The sequence below is a fragment of the Haliotis rubra genome, unplaced genomic scaffold (assembly GCF_003918875.1).
Source record: "Haliotis rubra isolate DU_JTF1 unplaced genomic scaffold, ASM391887v1 Scf256, whole genome shotgun sequence".
Taxonomy (NCBI): Eukaryota; Metazoa; Mollusca; class Gastropoda; order Lepetellida; family Haliotidae; genus Haliotis; species Haliotis rubra.
This window is the reverse complement of record NW_025766625.1, coordinates 157,816-180,238: the sequence shown is the minus strand read 5'-3', so window position 1 is coordinate 180,238 and position 22,423 is coordinate 157,816. Positions and strand designations below refer to the sequence as shown.

At 44.4% G+C, this 22,423-nt stretch overlaps 2 protein-coding genes and 2 long non-coding RNA genes across 6 annotated transcripts in view; 3 read left to right on the top strand and 1 right to left on the bottom strand.

The window, feature by feature from the left end:
• The window catches only part of LOC124279740 (zinc finger protein 879-like), a 41,596-nt gene extending 40,945 nt beyond the window's left edge, over positions 1 to 651 (top strand). Inside the window, exon 3 of the transcript XR_006899464.1 lies at positions 2 to 651. The gene's annotated coding sequence lies outside the window, so the exon portion shown is untranslated. The remainder of the gene's footprint in view (position 1) is intronic.
• On the bottom strand, positions 55 to 21,058 carry LOC124279744. The gene is made up of 2 exons (XR_006899468.1): positions 20,947 to 21,058; positions 55 to 86 (listed from the first exon to the last, which is right to left on the bottom strand). It is a non-coding gene; the product is annotated as an uncharacterized LOC124279744 (long non-coding RNA).
• On the top strand, positions 1,164 to 22,423 carry LOC124279743. Its single transcript, XR_006899467.1, has 2 exons — positions 1,164 to 1,207; positions 21,768 to 22,423. It is a non-coding gene; the product is annotated as an uncharacterized LOC124279743 (long non-coding RNA).
• LOC124279741 (zinc finger protein 267-like) lies at positions 17,803 to 21,132 on the top strand. Of its 3 annotated transcripts, none has more exons than XM_046715605.1 (2): positions 17,803 to 17,941; positions 19,680 to 21,132. In XM_046715605.1, the coding sequence occupies exon 2, from the start codon at positions 19,846 to 19,848 to the stop codon at positions 20,884 to 20,886; it is 1,041 nt and encodes a 346-aa protein (XP_046571561.1). In that variant the 5' UTR covers positions 17,803 to 17,941; positions 19,680 to 19,845; the 3' UTR covers positions 20,887 to 21,132. The 3 variants fall into 3 exon arrangements, with proteins under 3 accessions (XP_046571561.1, XP_046571562.1, XP_046571563.1); XM_046715606.1 differs by having other exon boundaries at positions 17,803 to 17,965; XM_046715607.1 differs by having other exon boundaries at positions 17,803 to 18,069.

The window sequence follows — 22,423 nt, the reverse complement described above, 5'->3', positions numbered from 1 at the left end:
GGTCCATTGTTGCAGTAATGCCATAACCATTACACCAGGAGACACTTTGTTTTTCTTCAAGGCTACAATGAATGCATACTCCATACCTCCATTTGTCCATTGGTGGACATACACATTGTGCCAGAAGAGCCACCTCATTTCTCTGCATGGCTATAATGAATACGTATGGAATGGTACCAGATACAAACATGACCATGCCAGATCATGTCATATGAGTTCGGACATGGCTACCAAATCCACCAAATAAATCCAACATGGGTCATGCAACTGATAATACCATGTATTTGTTATCTTTGTCATTTCTGTGTTACCTCCCCTTCTAGTGACACATATTCTAATGTGAAAAAGATAAGCTCCCAAACTATTTTATTTTGTTATTATTCTATCAGTTATTTATAAAATTGTTTCAGCACATTACTGTCGGTGAATCGTAAATAATGTTTCACTGCAAAATAACAAATCATTTTAAAGTGATTTGATGGTTGATACATTTATGAGAGAGAATATATAGATGTCTTCTTTATTATAAGGAACACAACTTTTACAATATATGCTTATATTTTTATAGGTGTACAGTTGAACTGAAAAACTATTATTGACACTAGTAGTTAATAGTACTTATGTATTATGAATAGTTTTTAGGAAACATGTAGATCTACTTTCATGTGTGAGTAAAATTTCATGTATGATATTAACATTTGATTGTCACTTTTTTCTTGGTAATATTTAGAGGTGTAGTTGTATGCTGGGTTTACAATAAGACACCTGTTTATTTGGTGTAAATACTAATGATTTGGTTCGTCTGTTGTTTAACGCTGAACACAGCAATATTCCAGCTCTATGGTGGCAGTCTGTAAATATTCGAGACTGGACTTGACAATCCAGTGATCAACAGCATGCATCGATCTACGCAATTGGGATACGATGACATGTGTCAACACAGCCAGCGAGTCTGACCACCCGATCCCGTTAGTCACCTCTTACGACAAGCATGGGTTACTGAAGACCAATTCTAACCCAGATCTATACAGGTAATTCTAAGATGAACCTTTCATCCTAAGATGTACCCATCTCAGTTCGGTCAATCATAGTCAGATAAAGTCACAACATGGCTGAAATACTGCTGATGTGACTTTACATTTTACCTCACTCACTCATTATGAAACAATTTGGAATATATTTATCCAACACCACATAAGGTCATAAGGTCAAGCAATATCACCCTGACGACCACGGTAAGACAAGCACAGCAAGCACAGCACAGAAATATCACAGCACAGCAAAGTCACAGCACATTATCAGTGGTTTCAATCCATTAAACCTCTGTGTTGCCTCCCTTGAAACCTGTATCACAATTTACTTCTTTACGCATGCTGAAAGGGAACTCTTTGGTTAGTTTCTCTATCCGATCATGCATTAAGGTAATTAACTGCGGATCAAACTATTGAGATTCGTTTTCTTTGTAAAAAAGATTAATCCCAAGTAAGACATGTTACATTTTGCATGCATGGCTTTCCTGCCTCATAAAATTCCAAGTCTCTTCATACTTGAAATACTGTTCAAGGTGATGTAAAACCCTATTCGATTTTCCCCTGCCAATATACGACAGTGCAATAGCAGTAAAATATTTCCGACGGACTTGCCAAAATGAGATAATTATGCCCATCCATATGCCATAGGTCTTCGATAATAAGTTCAGTATATGATCATGTTTAGATCTGATATGTTGCCTGTAGTGTCGGGACAGTGCTATATCTTGAGATTCTAAATGTGTACAGTTAAGGGTTTCAAACATGGCTAACATGTGCTCAATACTTTAACACGTTTTAACCTGAGTGAGGCATTTAACAAGAAACAAATAACAAACAAACAATCAAACAAACTCACGTTGTGAATTTCAAGTGTCAATGGGGCTCCTATTCTATTTGAGAGTTGTATATATTTCAGAGAGTAATCGTTAGTCTGTCAGAACCCTTACTTCTAGACCCTGAAGACACGCTCTTAATACACTAGGGACAGCAAATCCAGAAACATAATCCAGAACCGGGATTCGAACCCATGATCTCATATTCCTGGCGTGCCAAACGCACGCAACTCAGCACGTCGGGTTGACTGACTGACTGATTGAGTTTGGTTTTACGCCGCTTTTAGCAATATTCCAGCAACATCACGGCGGGGGACACCAGAAAGCACGGTGGGTTGAGGCTCCGTAGATGATGGTCGCCAGTGCGCCATGAGTGAGTGAGTGAGTATGGTTATACACTACGTTTAGCAATATCCCTGCAATATCACGGCGGGGGACACCAGAAGTGGGGAATAGAACCCGGGTCTTCGGCGTGACGAGCGGACGCTTTAACCACGAGGCTACCCCACCGCCCCCAGTGCATCATGAATGTGTTTGGCTTGTTGCTTTGAACCAACTTCGGGTTTACTCTATTGTATTGATTGTAACGGGACCCCATGTCCCTGGCGTGCCCAACGCACGCAACTCTGCACGGCGGGTTGAGGGTCATAGAAGATGGTCGCCAGTAGTCATGAATGCGTTTTTCTTGTTTCTTTGAAACAACTACACTGTGATGTGTATCTCGGCTTCGGGTTTATTATATTGTATTGATTGTAACGGAACTATACACTTCAGTATGACGCTGTGCGTAGCCCTCATTGGAAAATGCATTCTCCTTGTGCCAAATATAACTCAGCGAGTATGGTGTTACTTTGCTTTTAACAATATTCCAGTAATATCGCGGCAGGGGGCACCAGAAATGGGCTTCACACATTGTACCCAGTATTCGTAACTAAGAAAGGTCACATGCAACCAAAAAATCAAACATAATTAAAAACACAATTATCACTTCTTCATGACATATAATATGCATTGCTGATTATGAAAAACAAATAAACAAAAATTATAAGCGTATAATCGCAAATCAAAAGTGCAATATTTTGTACTTGGGTTTACCTCCCCTCGAAACGAAGCAGCCGGGATACCGAACCCAGTCAGAGCGGGTGGGTGTGCACTCAAGTGTAACGGCTGGTTCATTAGCAGATGCCGCCTTCACGGCTCATTGTGTGTGTATATATAGAGATGTTGGGTTTTGTAAATACATGCTCATTTTTTGTGTATAACATTTTGCAATCAACAGACATCATAACATGTCATGTGTTCAAGTATCACACCTGCCTGTCTGTGTAATTACATAATGTGACAGAGACCGAACTCGGGCCATAAATCAATGCGTTTTGTTTATGGTGTATAGCCTGATTGGTGTTAAGTTCAAATTGCATGTGGTCAGTGATCGCAGTTGTGTATTGAATATTGTCATTAGCAGACAGGCAGGCAGACACACAGGTGTCAATAAAACAAGACATTGAGTTTTGTCTGTGACAGCGACATATCTATATCACAGTTAGAAATTGTGTCAACGCTAAATAATGACATTGCTTTTAAGCATCGAACTGAGAAAGTGACTCGGTAAGAAGAACGTGTGGTGAAATAGACAAATGAAATTATATAAACAGCTTTATTTACTGTCATAACATATAAAAAGCTCGCGCCTGTGAGATATCAACAAAACATTATGAAAATAGCTCACACCAAAGCCTTCACCGAGTATTCACCAGACAGCCCGCTTCCAAGTTGCGCGAACCTATTTCACTGCGCACGTGCTATGAGCGCAGCCCAGCTGTTGAAACCCGTATTCCCAGAAAAGTCTGGGGAAAATTAGTGAAACGTTTGAACTCCGATTTCGCGCGTTTTTTTCATCGCGTTATTTTTCAACTTTATAAGTTGAATTTGCATTTTTGACGCTTTGTTTCGGTAAGTCCATACCGAAAGGTATCAGAATCTGCAAAGTTGTGTTTTACGTTGCATGTGACCTTAGCGGGACAGGGGTCAAACGACCATGGCACAAGCTCAATAACGGGTATGTCCACAATCGGCATTGAGAACAGCAGTGCATCGACGACGCATAGAGCCCATCAAACGTGCAAGGAAGGCTTGTGGGATGTCACGCCAGATTCTCTCAAGTTCTGTTGCAAGGTACACTACGTTTAGCAATATCCCTGCAATATCACGGCGGGGGACACCAGAAGTGGGGAATAGAACCCGGGTCTTCGGCGTGACGAGCGGACGCGTTAACCACGAGGCTACCCCACCGCCCCCAGTGCATCATGAATGTGTTTGGCTTGTTTCTATGAACCAACTTCGGGTTTACTCTATTGTATTGATTGTAACGGGACCCCAATGTCCCTGGCGTGCCCAACGCACGCAACTCTGCATGGCGGGTTGAGGGCCATAGAAGACGGTCGCCAGTAGTCATGAATGCGTTTTTCTTGTTTCTTCTGTAAAGCTTTATTTCATAAATAAAGCTTTTATCAGGCCCTAATCTCTTCCGCTATTCTATATACCACTTTTGAATCCACAGCCAACTTCCTGGTCACTATGACCGCGAGCCAACACTTTCCTGGTCACGTGACACTATTGTGATCACTCGACATGGAGGTAAGTGTTAAATATTTGAGAATTGAGAACAGCAGTGCATCGACGACGCATAGAGCCTATCAAACGTGCAAGGAAGGCTTGTGGGATGTCACGCCAGATTCTCTCAAGTTCTGTTGCAAGGTCAAGGACGTTATCTGGCGGATGAGGAAGACGGCGTAGATGTCGATCCATCTCGTCCCAAACATGCTCTATCGGGGAGAGATCCGGTGAATTTGCAGGCCAAGGCAGTAAGTCAACGTTGTGGTGTTGCTAGAAATCCATAGCAACCCTTGCCGTATGAGGGCGGGCATTGTCCTGTTGGAATGTTCACCCAGGGCCATGACGTTGCAGAAAAGGAATTGCCACAGGTCGAAGAATCTGATCCCTGTAGCCCACACCAGTTAAGTTGCCCTGAACAATCACCAAAGGAGTTCTTTGGCGTGCTGGTATTCCACCCCAAATCATCACGGAATCACCACCAAAGCGATTCCTCTCCAAGACACAGGCCTGTGCATAACGTTCTCCCACGCGTCTATTGGCACGTTGACGTCCATCACTATGGGAAATGTAAAACCTGGACTCATCTGTAAAAACAACATTTCTCCATCAAAACAAGGGTCTGCAGGCATGATTCGGCGAGCTTGTCGATGACGTTGGGTCAGGATAGGCCGTATGGCGGGACGTCAAGGTCTGATCCCGTGATGACGTAAACGTTGTCGAACTGTGTTGGGGTGGATACGGCGAAGTCCTGGGATGGTTCCAAAGTGACAGTATTGTGTGGCATTCATTTGCTGTTTCTCTTTCCCGGAATGCACGTGCAACAACGTATTGTACGTCTCAAGGACGAAACCACTGCCGTCACGGAACGTGGCACGTGCATGCATGTTGGATACATGTCACTAATCTCTGTGTTTAAATCCTTATGTGTCTACACAGGTTTGATAAATTTAGATTTTAAATTTTTGTATGCACAGTGTCTTTATGTGCCTAGTATAGTACAAGTTCGGTTCGTCGTCTTTGATGCCCACTTTATCTATGTTGTAAGTTTTGGTCGACCATGTCGGATCGGTGGCTCGTCTCCTTCGTGTTCTCCCGGCTGGTAGAGGTACCTCACGACAACCCGGTCGGGTATTTGCTTCTCTTCTTTCCCGACACACGATGGTGCAGCTGATTCAGCGTTCACTGATTTCAATTTAATAGCGTCAGCTGGTTTTTTATCAGTGAGACGAGTGATTTCGTGATTGATAGCCAACACCACTTGAGGTAGTCACGCGACCCATTTGGTGTTGGGTTCATTTAGACTTATTTCCTGAGCGTACTGATGCCCGAATAAGCGCTCGACCAAGGTCCTATTGAATCTCTCGACGATGGTTTGGCTGCGATGAGCTCCGGCTGTGCCACGTCTGACTTGGATGCCGAGGTTGGACATGCAGTTGTGACATGGCACCCATGAACTCCCGTCCGGGATCGACTTGCAACTCGGTGGGCCATGTCAGCGGACTGCGCTTGTATATGTGAGCTACTTTGGTCGAATCTTTTGCGGTTAAGGGCTCCGCTTCTTTGTAGCGGCTGGCCACGTCAATGATGGTTAGGGCGTACATGTATGTTTTACGTCTCACCCTGTCGTGAGGTAGAAACAGGAGGCCGGCTTGGTGAACGGGCTTGGGCGCGTCGACTCGTCAAATTGTCTTCTAGGTACGTAGCGTGGTGCCGGTAGGTAGATTGCCACAGGGCTTGTTTTTCCAACCACGCTTTGGCTTCGTTTTGTGATATTCTTGCTATCTCGGAAAGTTTGTGTATGGTGCTCGCGCCTTTCCAGTACCCACGCGGGCTGTAATAAATGTTTTCAAAATTTTTGGATTTCGTGACATTACATATATATGTTTATTCTTTCAGTTCAATTTTTCGTGCCCGTACGCGTACAGGTTGAATCCGTCTATGGCTATCCAACTTATCCAACGATGGCTATCCGTCGCTTCTCAGCTTATTCATTTGATGTCTGAATGTGCGAGTCTTGAACAGGGCTTCCTTGAATTTGGCGTGTTTGATGTGTTGTTTCACCACATATTTCTTGACCCCCTTCGCCTTTCGGATCTCGCCGTTGTCGGCTTTCAGGATGGAGTACATCTTGGGCCTCAAGCTGATGTATTCCACGATCGGTGTGACGCCGCATTCGTCCTTCATCTTGCCGAGCACTTTTTTGTTGACTTGGCTGTGCATGGGGTGATCTTTGGGGTAGTCGCTGGTGTCGTACAGGTGCATGTGTTTCTTCATGTCCTCGTACACGTCCTTGGTTCGAATTTCCATCAGCAGGGAGTCCGTGTCCGTGTACAGCACTTCGCACCTGTCACCGTACTGTTTCTTGAGCTCGTTGTGGTAAAAGTCGTACATCATGTGCTTGGAGAGGTCGAGGATGCTCATCCCCACGTAGACAGGCCGGTTAAATTTGATGTGGCTTTTCCTCATGTGCAGGGCCACCAAATCGTCGGTGAATATCTTGCTCCGGTTGAATGCCGGGCTGGCTATCAGTTTCCTGAGCTTGTCTTCCTCTTTGGACCGGACTAGCTTCATGGTCACTCGTTTTCTCAGGTCCTCCATCTTCTTACCGAACACCGAGTTGTTCATGAGCTTGTAGAGGTTCTTCTCGAAGTCACTGGTGGCCCTCTTTCGCAGGTCCGCGTTCATTCTGATGTAGGGCTCCATCCAGGGGCTTTGGTTGAACTTGAGCACCCTATGAATTTAGTCAGCCTCATACCCAGCGACAGGTACAGCTGCAGGTTGCGATAGTGAACGATGTACTTGGTTTTGGTCATCAAGTTGGGTACGAGTTTTCAACGTTGGCCGGCTTATTACCCTTTGGTAGTCAGACATTCAGTCCGGGTCCACCGGCAAATGTTCGACCCGGAGCCAGGGAGTAGCCGTTGTGTGACTTGTGTAATGCTGCTGGATACTCCAAGTCCACTTCCAGTATGTTACCCTTCCACGAATCCGGCGGTATGCTCATGACGTCTATCTGAGGCACCCACTCGAATCCCCCGGTGGGTAGATACTGGCTCATGGCCCAGCTGTACAGGTTGTTGGCATCGAGGTAGAGGATGTGGGTGGTGGGCTTACTAGAGTCGTAGCCCTTTACGTACTTGTTGTTGGCTTTCACGTGGGGTTTGGAGACCATGGAAATCCCACCTCGCAATCCTTTCTCGATGAACAGGTGCATGTTGTAATCGGTGAGGAGTTCTAGTTTAACCCCGGTCTTTTTTCAGCAAGGCATCCCAAGAGAGACCGTCTCAAACAAGTCAGCCAGCAGGAGTTCGTCAGTTCTCAAGTACAGGTCGTGGTAATCACCCAGGTTCCTGCAGCCCAGTTTCTCCCACACATTATAGGCATGGTCGTAAACGTCCTGGGTGATGGACGAGTCGGTCAAGTTGCTGTAAAACCGGCCGATGGGGGGTAGTCGGGTCTCGGCAAACTTGGCCCAGCTGTCCATGTACTCGTAGGGGTAAACACCCTTCCTCATCAGCAGGGGCCGAGTCTCGGCGTCGGTGTATCGATTGGTGATGTGGAAGGTATCGTTGGCCTTGACCAAACTGTCGAGAGATGACAGCAGGAACTGAATCGATGAACCTCAGGCCATTCAGGGAGAAGGAGATGTATGTCTCCATGTCGTTTGGGATGCATGTCAGGTTGCTGTCGACCCTTGCGCTGGCCTGCATGATCAAGTGAGAGTCGTACCCTCTCAAGTTGTGGAAGACCACGGGGATGTTGATTGTTTTGGGGTTGATTCTGAGTTTGAGGTTGCATGCATTGTGGGCTGCGCCTCTGTACTCAACGGTGATGTGACGGTGATCTCTCACCGAATCACTGTCCAGGGGTGAGTCACACACATGGCAGTGAGTGCTGCAGCCGTGAGCTCGCCGGTTGGCTTGGGTCATACGCATGGGAGCGGTGGTATACAGCCTTTTCCTGATGGTTTTCTCTTCCTGTTGCAAGCACATGGGAAACTTTTCAGCCGCGTCGGGACCTCTGTACATCACGGGAGCGTTCGTTTTCCCATCGCATCGGACGACCACGTATCCGAACCCACAGGCCTCATGCTCCTGCGTTTTGTGTGTGAAACTTTTATGGGGTGACGGCCCAATGGTGTCAACGTGTTTGACGAGGGTCCGAAGTCGGCGTAGATGATGTAAGGCACGGCATTTGATTTTTGTGGTTGGCGAATTTTAAGATGTTGTTGTTTTCGTTGGGCATGTCGATTCGTATGGCTGTCTGTCCCGCGCCTAGGCAATCCTCCCGGTGAGATTCTAATAAATCAGCTCAAGTGAAGGCGTGCAGGCACCGTTCGCAAAAGTGTGTTTTCACGTCGTATTTCGATTAGTCGTGCAACAGTCTGCTGAAGTGTTTTATCCACGCTGGATCATGAATATATTGATCCTGCGACCCTCGGTCATCGGGCTGACCCTGTGCACGATCGTTTTGTTGCCTTCGTGTCCAAAGACGTTGATGGCTATGTGGTTCTGTTTTTCGATTTTGGTGATCTGAGATATGGGGGTGGGTTCGTCTATACCGTCCCAGTTGAGTCCGTCGTCTTCGGGATAGCTCGAAGGTCTATTCGAATTAACGTTAGCCGGAAACAATGCGGATCTGATCGCTAACCTCAAAAAATTATTACCTCTGGTTTTGATGTTGACCATGGCTTGTTTTTTCTTGTAGTAGGGGGGTAAGTCTAGGTACGATCCGCCTCTGAACAGTACGTAGTTAGCTATGTCTAGATAGACCTTATCGATTCTGTCCACGACCCACCCGGAACCCCTGTGTGTGTAGCGTTCCAGGTATACTCGTATTTGCTGAAGCGAGGTGTAGATGGATCGTCTATCATCTCGGGTTGAGTCCCGACTTCCTGTTTACCTCTGAAGTAAGGCTGAACATACTCAATGGCACCGTCATTGTTTATCAAGAGACATTTTCACGTGATTTGAAATCTGAGACTTCCCAGCTCGTTCAGTTCCTCATAGACTTTGTCAGCAATCAGGTTTGACGTCATTGATGTCTATATTTTTGTCTACATTCATCCGCCAGCCTCTCAGATAATTACCTATAGCGTGTTCAATGCGCATGAACTGTAGATCGACGACTCTGTGCTGATGCAACAGTTCAACGAGCTCGGGTTTCCTCATACGGGAATAACATACCGACCCCAGCTCTTTCGCTTGGAGTTTGAGTTGTTTCACAGTGGGAGGGGGTTGTATGTCAAGTAATCTAAACAGCTGGGGTTTCCTCAATCGAGAGTAACCGGCTACACCTCGTTCTCTCGCAATCTGTCTGAGCTCCCGAACAGTAGACATTGTTATACTCAGGTGTAAACCCAATCTCTAATTGGGCCACTGGCTGGGAAAGGAGGTAACTCTATCAGCCTTATTTACTGAGTTAAAAAAATGAAGCGAGCATAAAATCCTTAGTGGAATTTTGCCTTGAGCAGGTGGAGGGCTGGCACCAGTAGATCCACTTCAGCGTTGTAATCGGCTATGCTTAGTTAGACCGTTTTGGCCCCGTACTTATCCTGGGGGTAGTGTTTCAGGTGTTCTTGTGTGTAGGTGTTGAAGTACTTATCTAGCCCAGGTTGAGTCGCGATTTTTCGCCCACCTGTGATGGGGAAAGTATACCTGACGCCCCCTTAGCCCATGTCAATTTCAATGTGAACTGAAATTTGAAGGTTTGATGACGGTGACGGGTATGCTTTCGGCTATGTTCATCCGCCAGCTTTTCAGGTAACCTTTCGGGGTTGTGGTAGTTCGCACGAATGCAGGCTCTCGGGTGGTACTCATCATTATACCTAGGTGTACACACTTTTTAATTAGACCTCCATCCTGAGGAGGCGCCTACGTTCGTTTATGTAGTCCTTTTTCTTCTCGTAGATAAGCTGGTGCCGGACTATGTTTGCCCAGTGGGCTTTACATAGGCAGTAGTCGCATTTCACTCCGATGCCGCACACGGAGCACGTGTAGTTCACGAAACTATTTCTGATGCTCGTCATGTGAAAACAGCAGTACCCCTCAGTCCTGCATCTCCTACCGCAGGTCTTGGTTTTCCCCATAAGCACGTACTGACACCAATACGGGGCAGGTCTCATCTTTGGTGTACTCATATGGGTACCTAGTTTAATTGTTTTGCGATTAACACAGTCGCTGCTAGGCCCAGCACGACGAAGGCAAGTTCTCGATCCTTTTGCCCAGGGAAAAGGATCCATTGCCCGTTTTTTTGCATACTCGGTTTGCGCGGCTTGAAATTTCTCCATGGCTATATCGTGGCGTTTTCGTTTCGCATCTACCTCGACCGCGTTCGACTCTCGTAATTTCGATAACAGGTAATTACTCCTGGAAAATGCCAGGGCGTTGACTAAAGCCCCGCCGACCATCATATCGATCGTAGCCATTCTATATATGTTTATATTACTTTAAACTATTTTCCGGTATGATTCCTTGCTTTACGAGAACATCCTTGGTGGCCATCGCCATACCTAAATTCATGATGAGCATGCCCATATCCTGCAGGTCGAAATCGAGCTTAATCGTAGGTTGTTTGAGAACCATTTTTGTTGAACGAGCATACCGTTGTACGTCGTTACAAATGTTTTTCCTTCAGACATTATGTATATAATATATATTTTTAATTATAACATAACATGGGGGTTGACCTCTTATTGTGGTTGTGGTGTGGGTTTTGGTGCTGATTGTGGTTTTTTTATATAACATAAATAATGTTGCCACGGCGGCAGCTGCTGCAGCAATCCACAGAGTATAATTTTTTTCGTGGTGCTTAGCTAAACCACCTTTTCTACCGGCGGCGACTCTTTTAGGATTCTTCTTGGTGACTTGTGTTGGTTTCTGTGCTGGAGTCGGGGTCATTTCTTGCTGGGCAGTTTCCATCTTGTATACTATTATTATTATTTTGTTCCCTCTTTAAATTGACAATGCTTTGCTGTGATGATCGCCGCGGTTACCTGGGCTAAAAACATACCATATTTGTGGTACAACACGCAGCTGACAGCGCCCAAAGCGTGTTCGATGAACAGGTCTTTCTTGAGATCTTTCCACTGGTAAAGTCGACGTTCCGGGGAATGGGAAGGAAGTACGACACTAAACCGGTGTAGATCTGTGTCATGGCCGACCCTATATTTTTTGTCATCTCAGCCCCAAGCTGGGTTTCGTATCTCGCGTACAGCTTATCGATCTCATCGGTGGGCATTTTCTGAATTTTATCTGGAGTGTGGTCACCAAAGTATTTTTTGGCTTTGCTGCTTACCGCCAGCGCAACCAGTCTATCTCGCTTGTCATCGCTTTTATCATCCGTCACCAACTGTTCGAGCAGTTCGTTGCACTCCATCCTATAATGTAACAAACGATTTTTAATTCTAATAATATAATACCCGATGCACGCGAACATAGCGAGATGAAGGTTTAGTTGCACACGATGAGCACTTCAAAAACTGGCATTGTATAGAATTGCTTAGCAATGCTTAGCAAATGCTTAGCAAATGCTTAGCTAAAACACCTGATAGGCAACGGGTTGGTCGGTTTTCAGCACGAGTTTGACGTGTTTCGTTTCGGTGAGCTGCTCTTTCACTCGTTCCCGTTCTAGTTTGCTAGAGATCACGCCGTTTTCTCTCAAGCATTCCTCGAACGAATCCCTGTCCTTGCAGTGAAATAATGCTACCCATCATGTCTGTTCCCTGAGGTCTTTCAACACCGAGTTGAATTTCTGCGTCAGCACCCAAACGCTGTGCTTTGTGTGCCAGCCAGAGAACGCTAAGTACGATAGCATGTGTCTCTTCTTTGTTATCTCTTTATTAGCGCCTCAGTCGTCCAGGATAAACTGCGTCGACTCCCCTTTAAATTTCCCGTGATAAGCTTTCAACCAATCCTGAAGATGTGTTCCCGGGTTGACTTTGTGCACGTCCGGGTCCGTCATCACCCAAGATCTTTCCGTGTACGTTTTGTTTATGTGCAGAGTAGGGCACATAATAACTTAGTTATCAAACACGTCCCGGTACCATGTCGAACTCCAGCGAGATGTTGTCGATGGCATAACTACCAGCATCACCTTTCGGCGTACGCACGACTTTGCTGTAGTCGTTAAACGTGAGTTCGTATTCAAACTGATCGCCCATCGTGGCCTGGTAAAACGGCGTGTGTCCCGTAAGCAACTACGCTTTGACGATGGCTTTTTTGTCCGCCGGGATCTTGTCGAGCTGGTCTTGTGTGAAGCCGACCCGACGTGCAATCGAGTTTTACTGATCCCTTGATACACATCGTTAACGTGTTTGCCCTCGCTTTTCCACAGATCCATGTAACGGAAAAACACGTCGCTATCGTCGATGCTCAACACCTCGTTGCCGCTGATTTTGATGGTGGTCTTCTTGATGATGGTACGACCCACGTTCCGCATGAGTTTGCGTTTGTCGTTGTCGGAAGTCAACACGATGTTAAACGCCAGTCGAACTGTGCCGGGAACGATAAAGTCATTCTCACCAAGGTTCGGGAATCGAACCAACAGCGTTTGGTTTTGATCTATCTTGCTCGGATTATTGGTGAAAGTCACCGACTGACGCATGGCTTTGGTGCCTAGAGGCTCTCTTAATCTTCGGAAAGGATTTAACTTTCTTCCATACTGTGACATTGTTATATACATAAGTATAAAAGTTTAATATAATTAATATAATGGATGAAATTCCGATGGATGATTTGGGTGCTGGTGCGCTCGATGAGGGGGATTACGATGAAGACACTTTGTTTACCAGCAACGCCTTGAGCAACGAACTCGTCAAACAAACCATCACCGATTAACGATTATTACGATGGTTTAAAACGCGATAAATATTGCATCGAGCCGCCATACCGAGACTATTCCAAGTTTGTTATCGATAACAAGGGCACGCTGCGATTGTGAACAACATGGGGAAACTTAACGAAATCGACGAGCACATCACTCCCAAGAAAATAAAACTCAGGCAGGTCCAAGACGACGAGTCTCTGAAAACCATCATCGAAAAACGATTGCGCGACTTGCAAGACGAGAGATGGACCCGATTGGAATCCGCTTCCTCGAATCGAGAACAGCTTCGATCCCAGATCAGCCGCGTGCGGGAAACCATCGATCGAGTCCTGAACGAAGACACCACGCTGGCCGACAGAATCCGAAGTTTGTTCCGAGAGCAAGGGATCACCATCGCCAGCGTTCTTACGGCATTGGGCTTCATCATATTGACTCTGGTCGTATCGCTGACGGGTGGCAGTGGCTTACCAACACCACCACCATGTGGCGGCGATGTCAGAGACTGGGTAAAAAAACTCATCGAAGCCGTGGCTAAACTTGCAGGTAAAGCCGCCAAAGCGCTTCGGGGAATCCTGGGTAGCATCGTCTCGTGGCTACTGAGTACGCTGGCTAAAACTGTCACATGGCTTGGGCAAAACCTGTGGGCAGCCATCGTCGCAGTGGCAGGTCTGGTGTACGTCGCGGCTAAGGAATTTTAAACCAAATGAGGCACAGTCCACACACGCGACACACACACGCGCGCGCACGCGCACACACACACACACACACCACACTAGACCACTAGCGCTGTTTTACTATCGAGGTGTTCTTTATTTTCAACCACCTCGCGTGGTGAAAGGGGCTGTGGTGGTTGTGGTCGAACCCCCCTAGGTTTCGGGGATGATGCCACTATGCCAGTTTCACCGGTCATCGCAGGAGTGATGGTTAAGACGTTGTTACCCGGGTTGATACCCAACTTTTGACCGGTGGTTTGAGGATTTCGTTGTTGTAGCCCACCACTTTATGGATTCTCAGTTGCATGTCGCTTGGAGCCATTTACAATCCCACACCGGAACACGTAGTCAACTTTCGACCGGGCGTATTTCAACACGTTTTTATAGCGCTGGATGGCACTCGGTAGATCAAATGGAGCATTAATAGCATCCTCAACATTGGACACGAACTGTTTCTGCGCATCGCAAGCAGTCGCTTTACCCACAATGCTGGAACGCGTTTGCGCCTGAGTGCCGAGCACGGACCGCATGTACGTTCGAATCGAATCGTTCAAGCGTATTACACCGGCACGAGTAAACCCTTTCGACGTGTCCAGCATGAACATTTTCCAATCGTCAGCAGGTCCCTGCTCAAACATCCAAACGCCGTAATCCTTGCTGTCGTAAAAAGCCATGAGTCATCTCTCCACTCATGACGTAAGCATTCGCATACGTTTTACCAACCCATTCTTTCAACTTCTTGCTGGCTTCTACGAGGGGCATGTTGTGAACAATAGGAATACCCAAACTGCCAATCCGTCTTTGGATCTAGTTTGAATTCGTTGCAAATTTGTTTGTATGCCCGTCGGTTGTACTGGATTGTTCACTGCATCCCATGCTTTGTCCTGTGGAAGCGAGGCTCTGATTTCTTTGAGGATACGTCTGATCTGATAGTACGCGCGTGAAACATAAACACAGACTGACCCAGCAGGCCACGCCAAGTGTTGCTCAACGTCAAGCCGCACCCGTTGTAGCGCACCACACGGCAAAATTGATTTGATTCTGCCAGAACTGCATCGGGTTGTTAAACCAAGCGTGCAACGTTTTCACATTCGTCACCGAAACCCTGTAATTTTAAACACATCAATAAACTGTGCTCTGAAATGTAAACCATCCGCATCGACCACGGTCTTCATGTTCGTGAAATCTATATCCATTTTAGGATAAAACACTCCCAGTTTGTCCATTTTAAAATAATTATATAATGGGTATATATACTTTAATATGTACGTAACACTTCCAGGAATATCGAGCGGTGAGTCCGTTCAACTGATGCATACGATCGATAACACGTCAGGTCAACTCGAAGTCGCACTCTGCGATATCACCTACCTACCGCGATGGACTAACATCAACAGTAGCAACAACAGGCTGTTCGTCAATGACAAACATAACCAAATAATGGACGGCTACTACGGTGTATGCTCGCTCAGCGATGAAGTCTTCGAACCCATGGGAGTCGAACTCAGAATTAACGACTCAAACGGCACGGTCGTGTTAACTAACAACGGAAGAAACGTCTTGAGACTCAGCTGGCTGTTGGCGAGAACACTCGGGTTGCCGTCGAGCGAAATACCCCCGACAAACACCGTCACAGGCATGGGATTACCCGACCTAGTTCCATACCGCGAACTGTGCATTCATCTCTATCAGCTCAGCACGACGGACAACATCCAAGGTGAATGCCCTTCTATGCTGCTGAGAGCCGTACCGGTGAAAACGGAAAAGTACAACAACGGCAGAACCGAATCGTTTTCTTCATCGCAGTACAAGAAATTAACACAAGGTACCATCTCGGAATTAAAAATATGTATTTTAGATATAAAAACCCATCCTATTGATATAGGGTACCTCAGCATAACGCTGCACATACGATAATGACTACCGCCCACGGTCCAGGAACGCGATTGAGAAAATGTTCCAACCTAGCGATCTCCGACCTCGGGGACACTCGTGGATTTGTCGAACCAGGAATCGACGGTAAACTGTACGCCTTGCAACTGAAAAGTAACATTTACAAACGTTGAAGTCCCTGCCGGTGGCAAAATGTTCGACCTCGACGATGTCGAGGCCACGGTCGTTGCTCGAAACAAGCAGTACAGCCTCGTTTTAACCGACGACGACAAATGGGGGTTGGTACAATCTCGAACCGACTGGTTTCTCAACATCACGCTCGGCTCCCCCTACGTGTTCACAGAAAACAAAGACCACTACCTAACCAAAGTCGTGAACAATGGACGGATTCCGTCTGAAACAGTTATGTGACATAAAGCACCAGCTAGAACAAGACCGCGATATGCGGGCGTCATTATACAAGAAATACCATAGAGCTTTCAGCTTCGTGGATGGGGTTGACACCACCCTTATGGCAACCAGCATGGGGTTAGGAGCAGTAGGTGTCGGGTTGTTGACCACCATCGTAGCCGCACCCATAGTGCTAGGTATCGAAATAACAGCTGGGGTGTCAGGGTTGTTGGGGTTGGTGTTCAAGTTTGCATCCTGCAGATTGCATCGTAAAGCGTTGAAACACGACAAGATCAGGGATCTGGCCGAAGCAAAGCTGAACACGATAAGTGAGCGTATTTCCACGGCACTCACTGACAGTAAAGTCTCCGAGGAGGAGTTTCGTTTGGTCCTCTCTGAACTCACCAAGTACCGCAAAATGAAACGAGAGATCCGGTCCAAGTCTTGCAAAAGCACCACAATCAGCTGAAGACGAGAAAAAAAAGTATATAGAACAGGGGGTACAACAGGCCCCACAAGCCTTCATCACGAAAACCAAAGAAATCATAGGAGATTCACATTAAATTGTTTCATCGAGGCCAACATTATATAGGTTATACATAGCCGAGGAAAGTGTTGGTTCGCAGTCATAGTGACCAGAAAGTTGGCTGGGGATTCAGAAGTGGTATATACACAAGCGGAAGAGATAAGGGCCTGATAAAAGCTTTATTTATGAAATAAAGCTTTACAGAGGCTTTTGTCAAAAGTGATCTCCTATCGCTATTCTATATACTACTCTATCATCTTAAAATATTCCACAAATGGAAAATGGCTAACAAACATTTATGATGTTTCCAGTTTCTACAGCATACTTTTATGTGGGGTATTCATTCAAAGAATCATGTGACGTTTCTCTCCGAAGATAAACATACTGAATCATATTCCGTATATAACTCACTATGCGTTTTACGTGTCATCGCATTTAAGTAGGGTAAGCTGGCTCCTGGCTACCTTTGCGCATTGTCAACTTGTGAAATGAGAGACGGTACCCAGCTTATCGAGGCTGATGCCGGGCACTTTGTTGACAATACAAAAACCATAGGCGCCCGACTCTGATATATTTATAAGTATGACCGATATATATAAGATATAAGAAAGGTGTGTCAATAAATCGAAACAAAATGGCGGCCCGGCTCAGCTCGGTTCGGTTTCAGTCTGACAAACGCTTCCATTGCTTTGACAGTTGAATAAACTGCACAATTTATACTCAGTTGACCTCAGTAAATGACCTTGCGTATCACTAACCTGGTGATTTTATTCCCATTTAAAGCTTTCAATAATTTTGCCGTCCATTCTCGAACGAAGTCAGGACATATGCCCGGAAGTATACAAATCTCAGGCTACAGAAGCGCACCGAATAGTAGCGCGAGTCCCCGATTGGATAATATAGTTACACGTGAAAAGAGGTGGGAAATTTCACCAATCAGAGACTCGCTCTACTATTCGGTGCGTGTCTGTAGCCTGAGATTTGTTTACTTCCGGGCATATTGCCAGGGTTAGCAGTATGGTTGTGAGGCTTGTCACTGGGTGTGAAGCTTGTTTCCTTCTGAGTGACAGTAGCAGGACAGCTGTTCTTCTTGTTGCGGACACTACATCTCCAGTTAGTCTGCTTGATGTTGTATATGTGTGTGTCCAGCCTTCACAGTTGTCACAAGAGATTGCTTGGCCTTCACTTACTACCAAAAAACATTTCCTGCAGTTGGTGGTCATCTGGTCATTTACCCTTAAGTTAGTCAAAATCAATTTATACAATGCAGAGCCTCAACATTTCCTTTAACTAAACACAGCATTGAATGTCAATTAGTGAACATGTTTTAATAGTCTGTTTTTATCCACACCTTTTGACAAGAGTAACAAACAAAAGCTCTAAATTGATATTAGATATAATATTAAGATATGATATTAATGTAGGAAAACTCTAACTGAACTGGATTCTGTAGTTTTTCTTCGACTCGGTTCGTAACAGGAATCATGGTCAAGGCCTCACCTCGTATCGCCTGCACCTCATTTCGCCTACACCCTTATCAAAAAGATTTAGGGTTGACTGCACATCACGTAAATGCTGTTATACCTTTACAAAAATAGACACTTCCACTAATCAGCTATACTTCCAGTAATGAAATAAACTCTTGCACGAATGATTTACTTTAATAAGGTCATATATTCAACAAGTTAAAATACCAATAACATCACCATGATCAGTCACATAAGTCAATCACATACACCATCATCAGCAGTGATACATAATTCAGTCACAGAACAATTAATGTAATTTCACTAAGTGTCTGACTGCATCTAGTAACTGCATCACAGTTTTTCGTCCAGTTGCAAGGTGTACCTATAGTCTCTCAATTCGGGCATCTCTGTCCCTGTCAATGCGTGCACATGTTTGCATGTCACACGTTTTTGTCATACTAATTATCTGGCTTATATCTCACCTACGGAGAGGTGTTGGGGTAGAATAGTGGTTAAAGAATTTGAAGACCTGGGTTTGATTCCTCACACGAGAACAATGTGAAGCCCATTTGTTTTGTCCCCTGATGTCTGGAATGCGATACTCACCGTTTATCATTATCAATATTAGCAAGGGTTTGGATCTGCTTGATATCTTTTGTCAGAAAGCTATTCTAGTTAATATATCTTGATACATGAGTGAAAGGTTACCTGCTGATTGATAGCTACAGGTTTTGTAGTACAATAAAGCACAGTGAAATAGTTCATATGTTGTTTAAGCATATATCTTTGTACCACTGTACACATGAAATACTTCCGTATTTCTTAGTTTGCGTAAATTCTTACATTGTCCAGATTGTTCCAGAATTATTATCAACATAAAGGTTCTTTTCTCCTCCTCCTCGTCATCATCATCACCCTCATCATTCATATATAGAACATCTGTCTTTCTATCAGCTGCTACATCCCATAGGTAGACTTCTCTGTTACCATATCATGTTAACCATGTTAATCTCCTTGACAAATGAGCGTGGGTTAGTGGTTAAAGTGTTCACTCATCACGCCTCTCTCTCTCACTCACAACATTTTCCAACAGATCACACACTCAATAGTGGTGCCATGAAGGATGAAGTGAATTGTAAATTGATCAGGGAACATGTGGGCCTTTATGTCAAACATTATTCCCTTATCTTTGACATGGCTACAGTTGTTGGTGATGTTGGAAAACAATATGTCATTTACAAGAAACGGATGTCACAGGAAATGTTCAAAATGATTCTTTAAAAGAAAATGGTGCGTACATAACAGCATTATTCATTACTATCAACATCTGCCCCAGGAGTGTTGTTGTTACATAGTGTGTGATGTTCCACATTCTGTTTCAGAGAGCACACAGTAGCTGACAGATGCCAAGGTTGCTCTAACCATGATGTCCAACTCTACCCCCACCACTGGATCATGTACTTACATCGAGGACAAATGTTAGATTGAGGATATGATTGCATCTACAATGGAACATAGTTATCTTCTCACTGGTCTGACAAACGCTAGATGACAGTCTTTACATCCTCAGAGATGCAGGCTCCACACATCCCCACCACGGACAGTGCTGCATGTTCACCAGCACCATTGTGTAATTTTGATGCGGAGAAACATCGTCCTCAAAAGAAGGAACACAAGTGTCACAAATGTATAGTGTGTTTGAAAGAGTTCAAATGCCACTATTACCTTAAGGATCATATGTCCATACACACTGGGGTGCTTACTAATAGACTGAAGAGAAGACGAGAACTTCGTCACAAATGTATAGTATGTGAGAAAAGGTTCAGTTCGCCATGTGCAATGAAAGAACATATGAATGTACACACAGGAATGTATATCTATGAATGCCAAATTTGTGGGCAGAAATTTTTTCTGCATAGGAGTTGGCAGTTGCACGGTTTGACCCACTCCACAGACAGGCCATATGAATGCAAGCTGTGTACAAGTACATTTAAGAGGTCCAATCATTTGACACGTCATGTGTTATCTATACATGAGAGAAAACGGAAAATAAAATGTAGTGATTGCAATAGATACTACTTTCCATATGCAGGGAGTGATGTGAGACATGCAATGAAATATCACGTGGGAGAGAACTACCGAATTGATGAAAAGCCATTCAAGTGTAAACTTTGTGATGCACAATTTATACAATCTTCGTCTCTCCGCCTCCATGTCGACACTGTACATTCAGATAAGAGACCATATTTATGTACTGTTTGTGGCAAAACATTTAAATCAAATGGTTCATTGCAGACTCATTCTGCCGTTCATATGGAAGCTGGGAAAGTCAGTGCTGAATGTAAAATATGTCAGAAGATGGTGAAAATAAAAGCCATGAATACTCACATGAAATCCCATGAGGAGAAGAAGTTTTTGTGTACTTTTTGTGGGAAAACGTTTAGTTTGAAACACCAACTTAGCAATCACGAGAAGAGCCACCTAGGACTGAAAGCACATGCCTGTGAACTGTGTGACGAGAGATTTACGCTCCCTCATCAGCTGAGGGCCCACAGAAAGACCCACTCAAAATCCAAGAAGCAGAAATGACAAGGCTACCTCTTACTCCAAACTGCACAGAGAACCCTATTCATTGTTGGCTCTCCATACCTCCATGTGTCCATTGATGCAGGAATGCCATAACCATTACATCAGGAGACACATTGTTTTTCTTCAAGGCTACATTGAATGTATACTCCATACCTCCATGTGTTCATTGATGGACATACACCTTGTGGGAATAAGGCACGTCATTTCTCTGCATGGCTATATTGAATATACATGGATAAAACATGACTATGCCATATTGTTTCATATGAGTTCGGACATGTTGTAGAGGTTAAGTGGAAAACTATTATTGAAATTTGTTGTTACTAGTACATATGTGTTAGATATAGTTTATAGGAAACATGTAGATCTACTTTCATGAATAAGTAAATTATCATGCATGATATCATTTGATTATCATATTTTCTTGGTGATATTTAGAGAAGGTGTAGTCTGTACTGGGTTTACCATAAGGCACCTGTTTATTAGTTCTAAATTCTGAGGTGATTTAGTTGTTTTTGTTTAACGGTCTGCAAAAATTTGAATGTAGACCAGACAATCCAGTGATGAGCAGCATGAGCATCAATCTACGCAATTGGGATACGATGACGTGTCAACCAAGTCAGTGAGTCTTACCACCCGATCCTATTTGTCAACTCTTACGACAAGCTTGGGTTACTGAAGACCAATTCTAACCTCTTCATGGATAAGAATTATTCTAAGAGGAACATTTTGCTCTAAGATGACCCATCGCAGCTTGGTCACTCATAGTCAAATATTGTCACAATATGGCTGAAATACTGCTGATGTGACTTTAAATTTACCTCACTCACTCACTCACTCATTATTAAACATTTAACAATTTGGAATGTATGTATCAGAAGGTCAAGAGCAATGTCACCCTGAAGACCAGGGTAAGACAAGCACAGCACAGGACAGCACAACACATTCTATTATCACTCTGCCTAAGGTTTGAACCCTTGGAAGTAAAGTTTGTACATGTATTAAGGTTTTATTTATGAAAAAAGCAATATCACCCTGGCAACCACAGTAAGACAAACAGCATAAATGTTCACTCTGCCCAAGGATTGAATCCTTATAAATAAAGTTGTTTGAAAGTTTTATTTATAAATAGAGCAATATCACCCTGGCGACTACAGGAACAGAAACATGGCACAGTTAAGTACATTCTATTGTCAGCCCAAAAGGTTCACTCAGCCCAAGGACTGAATCCTTATGAATAAATTTCTTATTAAAGTTTAATTTGTAGAAAAAAGAGGTTGCGGAAAAGAGTTATATCAGCCTGGCAACCACAGTAAGACACTGAATCACAGAAAAATGTTGTGTGTTTTTTTTTGTTTTTTTTGTTTTTGTATATTCCATTTCAATTCTCAGATCAATTACATATGACATAAATAGACAATATATATGACACCATTGGGGAATGAAAAAATAGTTGTAAATTGAGGTTATAACAGATATATAGATACATAAAATATCGTTAAATTTTCTGTAGAGGGTAAATAAGAATGAAGGAATA

Coding starts and splice junctions, on each gene's coding strand:
- LOC124279741 (XM_046715605.1), top strand. CDS start 19,846: ATGACAGTCTTTACATCCTCAGAGATGCAGGCTCCACACATCCCCACC.